The sequence below is a fragment of the Castor canadensis genome, chromosome 3 (genome assembly GCF_047511655.1).
Source record: "Castor canadensis chromosome 3, mCasCan1.hap1v2, whole genome shotgun sequence".
Lineage (NCBI taxonomy): Eukaryota > Metazoa > Chordata > Mammalia > Rodentia > Castoridae > Castor > Castor canadensis.
In genome coordinates, this window is record NC_133388.1 from 70,194,912 (window position 1) to 70,210,564 (window position 15,653).

General features: G+C 37.6%; 1 protein-coding gene across 2 annotated transcripts in view; it reads left to right on the plus strand.

Annotated features, from left to right (window-relative positions):
- Window positions 1-14,851, plus strand: part of LOC109687631 (uncharacterized) — a 38,072-nt gene extending 23,221 nt beyond the window's left edge. The window contains exons 4-8 of one of the 2 annotated variants that reach the window (XM_074068158.1): window positions 1,897-2,018; window positions 3,759-3,869; window positions 7,637-7,743; window positions 11,174-11,264; window positions 14,516-14,851. In XM_074068158.1, the coding sequence (XP_073924259.1) occupies window positions 1,897-2,018; window positions 3,759-3,869; window positions 7,637-7,743; window positions 11,174-11,264; window positions 14,516-14,632 (548 nt within the window). In that variant the 3' untranslated portion in view covers window positions 14,633-14,851. The remainder of the gene's footprint in view (window positions 1-1,896; window positions 2,019-3,758; window positions 3,870-7,636; window positions 7,744-11,173; window positions 11,265-14,515) is intronic. The other variant, XM_074068157.1, reaches the window with a different exon arrangement.
- The last annotated feature ends 802 nt before the right edge of the window (window positions 14,852-15,653 follow it).

Here is a 15,653-nt window from a genome sequence, read left to right on the forward strand (position 1 = left end):
TGACTGAATGCAGGGGGGCTGACTCAGACTCTACATACTCAGCAGAGGTTGATACATAGACCATATGCTGATTTACTCACAGTGACAAATATAACTTCCAAGGTGCCTGAAATGTCCCTCTGTAGAAACAAGCAATTTCTTGGGAAGTCAGATAGCAATATTCTTTGTAGGGCAGTGGGAGTGGGGGAGAGAGACAGATAATCCTGCAGCAGAGTTTATGTGGGCCATATTTGGCCCAGTAAAGCATCTCTGACCCATTACAGAACAACTCTAGTGACAGTGAGTCTCTTGCATCTCTGTCCCCCTGCAGCACCCATGTCCCAAACAGGAATGAGACTGACTCCATGTTGCTAATATGTTAACTCTCCTGCTTATATATTCTTTGTTCAAACTGCCTATGACTGTCCAGCCTGTTGCTTCACACATACATTGCCCTGCTCTCTTAGGTTGCTTACAGTGGATTTGTGATAGTGATCTCAGATAACATCATCCTCAAATGTTAACTACTACCAAATTTGGAATTTGTTACTTACACAAATAGATTATATCTATATTATAATTTGGAATTAAATTTACCTAATTAAGTGGTTTAGGACTTATTTCTGAATAATACATATAATGTTCATTACAGTATGTAGTTGAAATTCACCAAATATAAAGGACTTGCAAGACAAGAACAGTAGAGGAAAAACTAAAAAGTGAATTATAATTATAACACCATATCAAATAGATCTGGTTTATAGAAATTTATAAAACAACTATATTTGACTGGTAAATATATGAAGGTTAGGCTATGTCCTTCCATAAAAATCAGATTATATATAATGACCAGATATCAGAGCAGATCAGATAACTGTAATAAATCTGAAACAGCTATCACCATGAGGAACTCTTTCACAAGTATTCACATGAGAAGGGCTTTGTCTAGCTAAAGGACATTAATGGTAGTTTTGAGAAGCACTACTATGACAAGAACGTATGAGGATGAGAACTCCTAGGGAGACAAGGACTATGGTAGCCAGAGCCCATTCTGTTCCAAGGACTGGCCTCCCTGCTTCCTTTTTCTGTGCCACCTTTTATTGGTTATGACCAAGATCTTTCCCCTTCCTGAGTAGGCCATGATATAGTGAGTCTTTGGGTTGCCTCCATATCAGAAGAAAACCAGACTCAGGCTATCGTAGAAATTGTGTTGCAGAAGGAAGACAAGGACGCTAAACTAAGAGAAGTAAGGGCAATTTATGGTGCTATTTTAATCTTCTTCCGTATCATCCTGGCTTGCACTGCACATTCTAGGTTGGTCAGAGCTGCCACGTCTCACAGTCCCAGAGATGGTCATTTGTTTGATAGTTTACAGACTATGCAGCAATTCGTGGTGGTTTTGAGAATAGCACCGGTGGACTGGTGGAGTGGCTCAAGTGGTAGAGCGCCTGCCTACCAAGCATGAGGCCCTGAGTTTAAACCACAGTAGCGCAAAGAAAAAAAAAAAAAGGAGATTAGCTCTGGGGGAAGGTGAGAAAGCCAGACAGTGTGGAAGTTATGAAGCTGTTCTGGCCTGCAACAGATCACATAGAGAAAAGGAAAGGAAAAACTCAGGACATCCCAAGCAGCAACAAGAAGGAAATGAGGGGCCCAGGACAGGGACAGTCATCTGAGTAGCTTATCCCTAGAGGCCTTTTAAGTATCAGACTTAATATTTCCTCTTCTCTAATACAGCTCAGAGTGTATGAATGCAAATTTATCACATTAGTATTTCCTAAATAAACCCTGGATAGCCTTCATTGATTAAGAAAAAACATGAAATAGTTTTTACAAATGTAGGTGAAAGAACTGTAAGTACAGAATGTAATTGCTAGTGACCAGGCACAAGTTGATGTTCACTTTGTTCTAATTCTCCAGGATTTATTTCTCATTCCTTCTCCCTCATGGAGTTGAAGTTCATTTACCATCATCTACTCCCTGACCTGTCAGGAAAGGTCTTGGTTGACGTGGGCTCCAGACTTGGCACAGTCCTCTACGGGGTAAAGTCCAGCTTGGAGACATATTCAACATTTGGAAAATACTTTGTTCTCCTCTTAGCAGCAACTTTGCCTGCCACCACCCAAGGTGACAGCTTGGCTTAATTTGTTAAAGTAACAGGATAAGGATAAATTAGTATAACATAGGCAGGCTCCTAAATTCTATTGGATGGTCATAAGCGAGTTTGGAATTTCAAAGACCAGCTGTCAGATTTCCTTTCCCAGTTTGTCTCCACAACACAAATAACAAATGTAAATAAAACAGAAGCATGTGACTCATAGCAATGCTATTTTGTCAGTCACTACCACCTTCTAACCTCTTCTTTTTCTTTGTACTATACTAAAATGAAATAGTATGTTGACCTTTGATAAAGGCTCTTTATAAAACTGACAAATTGACTAAGGCACCCTCTTCTGGCTGCAAGCAAGTCATTTAACACCTCAGTGCCCTTAGCTCCTCATCTTTTCATGAGCAAATTAAAATATGTCCAAGCATACATCTTGTTCCAATTTTTTGTGATCCAAAGTTTGAACATAGATGTTTATTTCTGAAACATTACTTCAATGTGGCTTTTTAAAAAATTCAAATCATACCCCCACCCAGCACAACAATAAAAATTTTTTTTTTAAATTCAAATCATAACCCCACCCAGCCCAACAATGAAATTTTTTTTAAAAATTCAAATCATGAATAGTTTTATCAAAAAACCGAAATGTGGTTTCTGGTTGTCATTAGCAGACTTGTTACAACATGTGGCCAACAGCAGTGGAGGTTCATGCCAGAAACAGGCACTATCAGTTCCCAGCATCATTGCCTGCCTCAGACGGGAACAGTTAACTCTTTAATGCTTCATGCAAAAATGTATAATGCTAAATAATTGTGCTATGAGGATATGGTATCACTGTTAATACATTTAAATATGTTGATATTTCTCTCCATATTAGGTCAATAAAAATCTTCTAAATATCTGAATGTAGTTGTTAAACATATTCTGAAAATCCATGATGGAACAAATAAAAATTTAGTTTTATATGTGCTGATTAAAGTGAATCTTCAGCAAATGATTAAATACTTGAGCTTTTCTTTTGAATTTCTTTGTTGCTAATGAAACCAAGATAAATACATAGCAATATATAGTCAATTCTTGATAATCCTTATTAAGTAATTGGTTGGCACCAGGCTGACTTCCCTGAGTTAAGAGTATAAACCTCAGGCCACCTTCCCCTAGTGTCAGATGGTGCATGATTTTCACCATCTCCCCCACAGATTGACTCGATTCTTGATTTCCCCTGATGTTACATCTCAAGAAATTACAGAAGTTGGGTATTAGACCACTCTTCTCATTTCTAACTTTGTTGAATGCCCAGTTTTATCAGGAAGATTCAGAAGTCAGTCTTTAAAAATATAAATACATGATGGGAATTAATAAACTAAAATCAAGGCCTTGATCTTTGCAAGTAAAGTCCTTGGGGTTGTAAATTTTATACAAAGAGACATTGTTTATCTTTCATTTTACTTTCACTTTATTGGGTGTTTTTCAAACATTGACTCTTTAAATTTCAAGTAGAAATAAACCCACAATTAACAGTTAATTCACAGGCTTGGAATGTAGCTCAGTGGTAGAGCACTTGCTTAGCATATGCAAAGCTCTGTGTGCTGGGTTTGATCCCCAGCACAGCCAAAAAAAAAAAAAAAAAAAACCAGTTGATTTACTTGCATCATAACATATTTTCCTATTTTAGGGTTACCTTTACAGTTCAGCAGCACAGCTCTACGGAGTAGAATTAAATGGAGACTTTTGCCAATTGCAGGAAATGGTCATAAAAAAATACCAGTTTGGTGACAGGATAAAGGTATCTTTAATATATATTTTAAGTTCTTCTGCATTTTTTTCTAACTTATTCTTGGTTCCTGTTATGTAGAAACGATTGTGTTGACTTAATATTTCAAAACATTAATAGAAATGAATTGTTATAATTATACCTCACTATATCATAGTTCTCTCCCTCCCTAATTTTATTAAAAATTAGAATTTTTTTCTTAGTTTTTTCCATATAAGCTGTAGTTTTGGTAGCAGCATTTTTGAAACTTTTGAGGTTGGTTAGCAAACTGTAAATGTTGAAAGTAAGTAAAAGGGCTGGGCAATACAGTTACTTCGTTTTAAGCTTTCAGGAGATCTCATGGATGGCAGAGAGTAACAGTTCATGGGGTTAGTCTTGGGTTAGGTTATGACTGTTTTTCTCTTTTCCCTATAAAAAGGAAAAATAATGAAAAAGGAATTTTTGTATAATACAGTAATCCTTATCATTTCACTAATGATCGACACAGAGTATTGAGTATCTCTGCTGATAAGGGCAATCTAATGTTGAAAGGCATATCAGTAAAATCAGGAATCTAGCCTTCCCCTTTTATGTAGAAGGAAAATACTCTATTCCCTGCTTCTTGTCCCTCCTCTCCACCCTCATCTTAGAAACAAAAAGAGGTAAAGATCAGAGTGAATTCATTGTCCAGTGATAAACTCATGGGGGCAGGGGACTGAGCTCAGTGGTACAGTGCTTGCTTAGCATGCATAAGACTCTGGGTGCAATCCCCAACACTGCAGAAACTTTTTACCAGAGGGTTGCTGGTGAGTACAGAAGCCCTAAGCCAGGAAAAGCATATGGGTGGATGTGCATCTCATATTTTCTTTTGAAAAGTAAGGGTTAAAAATCTTTTAAAATGTAAATAAACATGCATTTTATATATTTTTAATGTCATCTTTGAAAAAAAAGAAGAAAGTATTAGACTATCCATTTATAAACTATGATTCTTAAGAGGTCCTAATTTTTAAATTTCAGTTTTCAATTAAATATATATTCCCATTATATGATTGCTATTATGTAAGAACAATATGTTATTCTTCACTTCATATGGGAGAGTAAGAAAAAACCCACGAATTTATTTATTATTGTTATTGTTATTATCATTGTGCTAGGGATTGAACCTGGAGCCTTGCACACACTAGGCAAGCCCTCTACCTCTGAGTTCACCAACACCTAAAAAACTTTTTAGTACTATCTATGACTATTGGAAACCTTAACAGTTTTCTTCCTTGAAGTTACAAATGTTGGATTTGAGGGGCCCTAAAATCAACCAAAAGAGATTCTATGAGTGTTTTTGCTAGTACCTATTGAAATTTAACTGGCCTTCTGGGCTCTCAGTTTGTTTCTTTTTGTTGATGTTGTTGTCATCGTTGTTTGATCTGTTTTAACAAGGCATTCCTCAGCAGTCTAGATATCATTGGTTGTCTGCTCCTGCTTAAAGTGAGAAACAAGGTCAGGGAATGTGGCTCATAGTAGAGTGCTTGCCTTACACGCCCAAGGCCCTGGGTTCAATCTCTGGCACTGCCAAAAAAAGTGAGAAAGAAAAAAAGCAGATGGAAGTAATGAGCACATGCGTGGAATTGTTAACTGTGGGCTTCACTATTGCATGATTGTGTTGGGGATTACTTGAATATTTTAAGATCTTTCCTTTTGGGTTGGTTTTCGGCGATCACCCAGAGAAGAAGACCTTTTTCCTATCTCAGCTGAATGGCAAACATCATCCTGCAAACTGAGTGGTGGAGGAAAAGAGTCAGAGTATTAGGGGTTCTCAGCCACTGTGATGTTTCTCTAATTTTGTTTTCAGTGCCTTGCCCCTTCCTTCAATGAGGCCTCTCTGCCCTGCTCCAAATTCCTTCTGTTTAACTTTCTCCAAAGAACAAACCTCTGTTCGTTTGCTAGGGTAGGAGAAAAGTGTCTAGGGATCTAGTGTTAGGGATCCTAAACTTTCAACCAAATTTCCTTATTTTTATAATTCTCCCTATTCCTTCACCTGCCATCACCAATTACGAACCTTGTAGAGTTTCTGTAACATCAATCATGTGGAGCCCTAGCTTGCTTTCTAAAGCTAAAATTTCTAGCTTAGAAATTTTCTCAGGTCTCCTAAGTTTCTTTTTACTTTCTCCTTTTTTTTTCTAACTTACAAATTTTTATATCTGTTGTCTCCTTTTCTATCCCCCTCTCCTCCTTCTAGGTTTATATTTTCTTAAAAAAAAAAAACCTCTATTGTCATTATAATAGGGTTTCAGTAATGTGTAAATGTATATATCTGTGTTTTATCTACTATCTTCACCTGCAAGGCCCATAGCTTTAAGTCTCTTTTCTCTGTTCTCAGGATAGAGCTATACTTACCCTCATTCTTCCTTCTGGTCCAGGCTTATTCTTTTGATGGCACTTTTATGAAGTTCTTAGCATGGCTGTTTCTTCCCATTACTAGATTGGAGCATATTTGATTGAGAGCATGTGTTGTGTCTTGTTCATGCTGACATATCCATCTCCCCGTGTAGCACATTGCACATTGAAGATGCCCATTAAGTGCTGGTTCAATTGAATTTGCTTGTCTTATGTCCTCTGCATTGTCACCATTCCAGAGTTTACTCATAACCATTCCTTAGGGTTTTCCTGGTACCTCAAGAGCACCTCTGTTTCCTGCTACAATTAGTTGATCTATCTGATTTTTTTTTTTTTTTACCCCGTCTGGGTAGTGGTAGGGTGGGAGAAGAAAAGAATGAACAGAGAGGGGAAGAAGAGGAGCACTGAGCAGTAAGATAAATGAGGAGGTTAGTTTACATAGCTATTTCATGTCTAACCTGCATGTTTAGAAAGTTTGAAATGATTAACTGACTTTTCTTCATGTGGAGGAATATATCAAAACTGTGTTTAGAGGCTCTGGGCCAACTTGATTTAAATTATTTTTGTATTTTTATTACTAAAAAAAGAAAGAATATTTTAAAAAATCAAACCCCTACAACATTCTGAATATTACATATTTATAAAACTAAGTGTTTATTTGAAAAGAAGTCACGTGACAAACTAAACATTTTTCTGTACTTTTTAAAAGTCATTTTGCTCCTGAGCAAATACACTCCCCTTGTTATCTTGCCTGCAACCTGCAAGTCTTAATTGCAGTCTAAGTCAATTTTTTGAGGAATATAGTTTTTATATAGTTTTGCATACTTTTTTTGGGTAGATAGTACATTTATGAGAATTTTAAATGAAGAGTCAGACAAGGCCAGTTAACATAGTGTATTTTACAGTTGGTAACTGACTTTTATAAATTTTGGGGGATTTTGTGTGTTTATCTTTTCTAATTTTCATATGGTTCCATTTGATTATGCAAATCAGTACAGATATTTTATTTATGCAAAAGCTGACTACCTAAGAGTACAAACCTAACTGACGATAGAACCCTAACTGGAACCTAGGTCTGTGACTCTTACAACTTGTGACACATAGTATAGTAGAAAAAAAAAACTGAACCAGGAGTTAAAAGAACATATTTGGGAAAAAAACAGGGAAAAAAAAACCCAACATAATTATGACTAAATAAATAATTCCACACAAAACAAATAAGCAAATCTTCACAGGTATATGATTTGACTAGATGTAAGCACCTCCTGTGGGGGTTCTCTGTACTGCCCTTCCTCCCCCTTTCAGAAGTGCTGACTCTCACAAAGCTTCACACGGGTGAACCAGTAAATACTTCATATGAGGTTTTGAGTCAGCATCCTATTCTCTTACGTGAACTCATTCTTCTGTAGGTGCTTCATGCAGACATCTGTACCCAGGGTTCACTTCTGCAAACTGCTGATGTCGTCATTATGAATAATGTCTTCGAATATTTTCTTAATGAGGCCCAACAGGTCAGGTATGTTACTTATGCAAGGTATGAAAAAAGATTGTATGGCAAAAATAGTTTCATATTAAGCTTAAAAAAAAAACTTCATGTGAGATTATTTTACTAAAGAAATGTGTTCTATATATAAGGCAAAAAATGTTTTAAAGGTTTGTCTAATTTTGTAAAATGCTACATCTAATTTTTGTTGATTTTTGGCACTGGGGGTTGAACTTAGGACCTCATGCTTGCTAGGCAGGTACTCTACCACTTGAGCCACTCTACCAGCCCTTTTTGTGTTGGTTATTTTTGAGATAGGTCTTACTTTATGCCTAGACTGGCCTGAACCATGACCCCCCATTTTGGGCTCCCCCATATAGCTGGGATGACAGGTGCACACCTGTCATTGGTTGAGATGGGGGGGTCTCTCAAACTTTTTGTCCTGGCTGGCCTTGAACTGCCATCCTCTTGATCTCCACCTCCCAAGTAACTAGGATTACAGGCTTGAACCACTGTGCCTGGCTTGCTTTTTGCCTTTTAAAGTTAATGATGGGTATCCAAAATACTGCATAATTGTTGAGGGATGAAATACTACCAGGTTTATATTTTATAACAAGTTGAAAGAAAAATACCTTAAACTCTTTGGAGTTCATTGTAGAAAGATTTTGAATGCTGAAGAATGATGAAGGTATTGGTGAAGTAGCTGGGCTGCTATAAAACTTTCTTGGTGCCTTCATTCATAAATGCTGCATGATTCACGGAGCAAGTATTGGCAACATGATAGAATTTAATCACTTTTTTTTAAATTGTGCTGGGGGTACATTGTGACATTTACAAAAGGTCTTACAGTATATCAACTACGCTGTACTTGAATTCACCCCTCCATCATTCTCCTTTAATCACTTCTTCCAAGTTAGCCTGGGCAGTGAATTCTAAGTATAAATAGTTATTACCTCTTGCAGTTCATTATCTTTTTTGCAAATAACGGTGTACAGAAGTAAGTTGAGAGCATATCATAAAGCATTCTGATACTGGAATCACTCTGACAAAACTGATCATTTGCATATAACTAATTCTGTTTTGTAGTAAATGAAAGTGACTATGTGGCACTCCATGTACCTTATATGTAACTTGTAATATTAATCAAATCTGAGGACAAGTGGAATGACATTACTGTAGGAGTTAATATGTAAGAGAAAACCCATGAAAGGCTCAAACTTCAGAATAACTTAGATCTCATTACAGGTAACACCTCAGACTTGTACAGCAATTTTTAATTTAAGAGGTTACTCTGTATGTGTTTTCAGTAGGTAAAACAGATACGACTACTACAATGACAGAAAAAGACCATGCTAGTATACTCAGCTTCTTCTTTGTGCTATTAAATAGACTTGTAAAATATGTCATTTTTAGGAACCACATCAAAACACTTCTAGCCTAAACATAATAACATATATTATAAATACTGCTGCTCAGAGAAAAAGAACACTGTATTATATTGCTAATAAATTCCAGAATTTACTAAACCTAAAGTAAGTGCAAATGATAGAAGTACCCACCTGCCACACTGCAGGGGTGCCTCCTGATCATTTTGTCATCGCTCTCCAGCAGAGTGCTGTATAATCAAGGTTCACACACAATATAGAAATCCACTTCATATCGACACCGAGTGTAGACAGAACTGGTCAAACCCTGCCCTCCGACATACTCGTGCACACAGCATTCGCTCTTGCCTTAAAGCTGGCTAATGCCACTAAAGTTCTCAAGCACTAAGTTATACTGGAGATCCTTCCATGGAATGTTACTGACAGCCAGATTATGTACGATTTCAATCTTGCTGAGATGTAGTTTACATGTTACACTCTACTGTTGGTCTTTGGTTTCTGGCCTCTGTCTTTTGTTTTTCCAGGACTCTTCCTCACCTTAAACTTCCAGCAATCTGTCCATGCTCTAGTCTGTAGAGCCAGTTCTGCCATACTTCCTAAAGAAGCAAAGGGGTTTTAACTGCAGGCCCAGCTTTGGCTTGTGTATGAGTTCTGGAAACTGAGTTTTACTAGGCCTTATCCCTAATACTTGTAGTAATGTAAACCCCCATCTTGTTAATCTTCTCAATACATTCACCTCACAATTTGGCCCGCACCCCTTCAGGAACTGGACGGTTTACCAGTTTTCAGTATGTTGCTGCAGTTCTGGTTCCTGTGGACAAACATTTCTGCCCATCTGGATTTCTAGATATCACATGTCCTGCATTTTCTTTTGTCATCTTCTTTTTTAAAAAGCATTCCCAGTGTTTAGTAAAAGCTAGCATCAGTTTTTCTTTGCTCTCTTTTTAACTTAGTTATAGAAGAATTGATATGGACATGCTTTGGATTCAGTTTTTCTTTTCTTTTTTTTTTTAATACCTAGTTTTAGGTTCGCAGCAAAATTGAAAGAAAGGCACAGAGATTTCCTGCATACTCTCCCCCGACATAACCACAGCCATTACGAACATCTCACTAAAGTCGGATGTCTGTTACAGTTGATGAGTATGGCACACCAAAGTCCATAGTGTGTGGTAGGGTTCACGCTTGGTATTGTCCAGTCTGTACATTTGGGCAAATGTATAATTTTATATATATATATCCACCATTAAAATAGCATCCATAGTATTTTCACTACCATAAAAATCCCCTGTGCTCACCTGTTCACCCTTCCTCTCCCCTCACATGACTACCATGACCTTTTCATCATCTCCATAGTTTTTCCATTTCCATAAATAGAATCATACAGCGTGTGGCCCTTTCAGATCGGTTTCTTCCATTTAGTAACATGCAATTAGGTTCCTCCATGGCTTCATGGTTCAACAGTCATTTCTTTTTAGTGCTGAACAATATACCATTGTCTGGATTTACCACAGTTTTCACATACTGAAGGACATCTTGCTTGCTTCCTTGTTTTGGCAGTTATGAATAAAACTGTTGTAAAACATTCACATGAAGATTTTTGTGTAGCTATAAGGGCTTTTTATTTGTTTTGTGTTTTATGTGGTGGCACTATAGAGTTTGAACTCAGGGCTTCATGGCAAGCGCTCTACTGCTTGAGCCATGCCTCCACTCCTTAGATACAAGTTTTCAACTCCTTTGGGTATGTAGAAAGGAGCACAATAGCTGGACTTCATGGTTAGAGTGTGTGTAGTTTTATAAGAAACTGTCAAATTAGAAATGTAGCTCAGTGGTCAACTGCTTCCTTATTATGCTCATGGCCCCGGGTTCAATGCCCAGCATTGAAGAAAATCTGCTGAACTGTCTTCCAGTGTGCAGAGTATCTTTTTGTATTCTCACTGGCAATGAATGAGAGTTTCAGTCTCTCCACCTCCTTACCAGCACTTGGTGTTATCCGTGTTCTGAATTTTGTGTCCATTCTCATAGGGAGGCAGTGATACCTCATTGTTGTTTTAGCATATCATCTTTTTAATGTCTTGTAGAGCCTGGAAATACATCAGCCATAACATAAGGAAGAAAGGATCACTATTGGTGACAGTACCAAGTCTTCAAGACTCTCTGTCAGGTCTTCAGGTATGTAAGCCACTCTTTAAAAATTTTTTTTCTGTATATTAATTGTTTAAAGGGGTTTCTTGGTGATGTTTCCATACATGGATATAATGTTCTTTTACCAAATTAACCTCCTCTTATAACCCACTTTTCCAACATTTTTTTTTTAACCCGATGGGCCTGGGGTTTGAACTCAAGGCTTTGTGCTTACAAGGCAGGCTCAACCACTTGAGCCACACCTCCAGTCCGCCAGCATCTTGTTACGTGAAAACTTTTCTGTTTTTCTCTGACAGCTATTACAGTATTCTAGTAATATTCCATCTAAAAATAATGACAGATGATGGAACTGTAACACCTTATTGCTGAGGGACTTGTTTGTGGTTTATTTCCAGGTCTCAAGAGCCTTGAAATTCACCCTTGGACATAGATTCTCTGGCTTCTCTACCCAGTTTTTCTAACTCTGTTGTCCTAGTGTTAGGTTAACAAACACTGGTGAATGTAAAAGTCTTTCACCTACACCATAGCCAGGAGCAGTAGCCCATGCCTGTAGTTTTAGCCTCATGGTAGGCAGAACCAAGATCTTTCTTGAGCCCAGGAGTTCAAGACCAGCCTAGGCAACAGAGTGAGACTGCCTTCTCAAAAAATAAAATAAACAAAAATGTTAAAAAATTTAAAATGAATTAGAAAAAAAAAAGAATACCCACATCATAACTTTGTACCTTAGAACAAAAGGAACAGAGTTAGCAGACAGGGTTGCACACCTGTAGTCCCAGCACTTGGGAGGCTGAAGTGGGAGAATCAAGAGTTGGAGACCAGCCTAGAGGGAGAGCCTGTTTCACAGAAGAAGGTGGTGGGGACAAAGTGGCTCAAGGCTCCTAGAGTCAAATGAGTAGACAGCAGAACATCATACTGTGTGCAGCTTGGCCTCCTGAGTCAGTTTGGAATCTTCTTCTTCTCGAGACAGGGTCTTGCTATGTAGCCCAGGCTGGCCTAAATGAGGTTACTCTTGAGTGCTGAGATTTCAGGTGTGTACCACCACATCTGGCTAGTTTGGAATCTTGCAAAAACCATTTCTTTGTTCCCCATATGCCCATATAAAAGAAGGCTGGATTTAGGGGCTGAGGGTGTGACTCAGTAGTAGAGTGCTTGCTTTGCATACATGAAGCCCTGGGTTCAATCTCAAATGCTCTAAAAATGAAAAAACAAGCGTGAATTTAATAGCAAATGTAACCCAACAATTTGACCTCATGTGAAGGTTAATTAGTATTTGTGTGGCTCTTTGAGATCCTCAGGTGAAAGATACTGTCTTATTTCTTAATATTGAATTTTTGGTGGAAGGGAGAGAGTGGAACTGGGGTTTGAACTCAGGACCTCACACTTGCAGAGCAGGCATTCTACCATTTGAGCCATGTCTCCAGTCTGTTTTGCTCTGGTTATTTTGGAAATGGGAGTCTTGAACTGTTTGCTGGGCTGACCTCAAACCACAATCCTCCTGATCTCAACCTCCCAAATAGCAAGGATTACAGGCATGAACCACTGGCACCTGACTCTTAATATTGAATTTCATTATTATTTTCTTTCTTTCTTTTTTTTTTTTTTTGTAGTGAAAGCGATGGCAAAGTTTATTATGAAAGGAATACACTTTCAATAGAGTTGTGTCTAGAGTAAGAAGGAGAATACGTATTATCATTTCCTTTAGGAGAATTTTCCTTGTATATAGCACTGCCAAATTTAAGTAAGTTTCTTCCTTTTAAAAACCAAACAATCATTAAAAATGCCTTCTAAAAAATTTTAGCAATCATTAAAATTACAAAAGTAATTCATGCTTGTTGTAACAAGAAGGTAATCCAAGTATGTATAAAGAAAAGTATATACTCTTCCCAGGCACCCCCTTCATCTCTTCCCTGCAAGAGTCCAACCTCATCAGTGGTGTGATCCTACCATAATCAGAAAAACATGCCTTTTAAAATATACAGTCTCTAATTTATATTATAATTACATATTGAAATCATTTAGTATTCTTTAAATTATCAGAATAATAGCCTTCACACTAAATGCATAACTATGACCGAACAGCCTTTAGAAACTGATATTTAAGTCCTTATACATAAATGCTTGATAACGTTATTCCTCTCCTATGTAAGAAACTACCTATGCCAGGCACCAGTGATTTACACATATAATCCTAGCTACTTGGGAGGATGAGATCAGGAGGACTGAGGTTCAAGATCAGCTTGGGGGAATAGTTTCATGAGTTCCCATTCCAAAAATAACCGGAACAAAATGGACGGGAGGTGTGGCTCAAGCAGTAGAGCACTCACTTTGCAAGCTTAAAGCCCTAAGTCCAAACCCCAGTCCCAACAAAAAAGAAAAGGAAAAAAAAAATCTTTTTTTATGATTTGAACACAGGCCTTGCACTTGCTAGGCAGGTACTTAACCACTTGAGCCATGCCCCATACCTTTTTTGCTTTAGTTATTTTTCAGGTAGGGTCTAGAGTTTTTGTCGGGGGTTAGCATCAGACTGTGATCCTCCTACCTACTGCCTCTCTGTTTTTGTTTTTGACAGCACTGGGGTTTGAACTCAGGGCCTCACGCTTGCTAGGCAGGTGCTCTACTGCTTGAACTATTCTGCCAGTCTCCTACTACTTTTTGAGAACCTGCACTGATAGGCATGTTCCACCATACCCAGATTATTAATTAGGATGGGGTCTCAATAACTTTTTGCTCCAGCTGGCCTTAAACTGCAATCCTCCTGATCTCTATCTCCTGAGTAGCTAGGATTACAGGTGTGAATCACCATGCCCAGCCTAAGAAAAACTACTTTAAACAGATGTGTGCAGTAGTACCTTCGGAGTTTGTGTGGTGTAGAGGCTCGTGTTCCCAGTGTAAGGAGAAAGGTCTCATGAAAGTTATGGAGGGAGATTGTACCCCACCATTACTGTGGATATATGAACAGTTTTTTGTATTTTCTGTGTACGCCCATTGTCTTAGTCTTTTATTGTTTAAGTCTAATGATAATATTACACTAGTTACATTAAAATAATTATTCTATATTTTCTTTATTCTTTCAAGTTCCAAAATCAGATCTCCAAATCCACAGATCTACCATTTAGTATAGCACGAAATTATTCATGTGGTATCTTAGAGACTTGGTCCTGTTCTTTGTAATAAAAATCTGTTGTGTGAATTACTTAAGATGATTTCATGAAATTCCAGTGTGGCTTATTCTGCAATCTTCATGTCTGTTTATTCTCTTTTTTTTTTTTTTCCCCTAGACTGATATACAGTTATCCCTCTGGGTTGAAGAGGTACCTCTGAACTACGATGTCTACCCACAAAAGGACATCGACAGAGAAGCTCTCAAACAAATTCATTTGTACAAGATTCTCTAGCACCAAAGTAATCCCATCTGAGATAAGGTTTTGTTGAATGCATTACAAAGTAATGAAAAAGAGACATAGCTCCAATGACTTGCATATTCCCTTTCAAACTTTGTACGTAATTACATACTTGTAAGTAGTTGTATCTGTACGTACGTATACATACACATACACACAACTTTGTTCTGCTTTGTGTGATAACAAAATTAAAATACTTTATCTGAAATTTTTTGTTTCCCCTTTTATTCTGTTAAAAACACAAATGTGTCAGTCTTTATTCATTAAATCTATATGTCATGTCCAAAATATGACCCCCAAAAAGCCTCCTCATGAGAGGAGGGTGAAAGGAAAGGCAGGTTATATTTAGTCACGACTCTATCTGAAGAGATGAGAATAGAACTTAAGTTTTAAAAACTGAAGTTTCTCAGGAAAAAGAGAAAAACAAAACTAGAAACATAGCCTCCAAATGCATAAAAGAATATTCCTTCCTTCCTTCCTCCTTCCCTCTCTTCCTTCCTTCCTTTTTTGGTAGTGCAGGGGTTTGAACTCAGGGCCTCACACTTGCTAGACAGCACTCTACTACTTGAGCTATAATGATAGTATTAATTTATTGAAGCAGAGTGTCTCTGTGTAGCCTTGGCTGGCCTCAAACTCACAATCTTCCTGCCTTCACCTGCCAAATGCTGCCATTATACGTGTGCACCACCGTACCTGGTTTATAATGACTGTATTTCTTTTGAGTCAGGAAAAGCAAAACATTTTAAGCAGGATGCAATGAAACATTAAATCTTGAACACTTAACTAGTTCCAGTATTTATATTTAGTATTACATTTAACTTATCTTTTAAAATAAACTAACCCACATTTTGGAATTATAGTACCTTTTGAAGACCTATCTTTTGAAAGGGATTTATATAAACTGGGAAGAATGGTACACTCCTATAGTCCCAGCTACTCAGGAGGCTGAGGTGGGAAGATCACTTGAACCCACAAATTCAAGCCTGGAACATAACTAGATCCACATCTTTTAAAA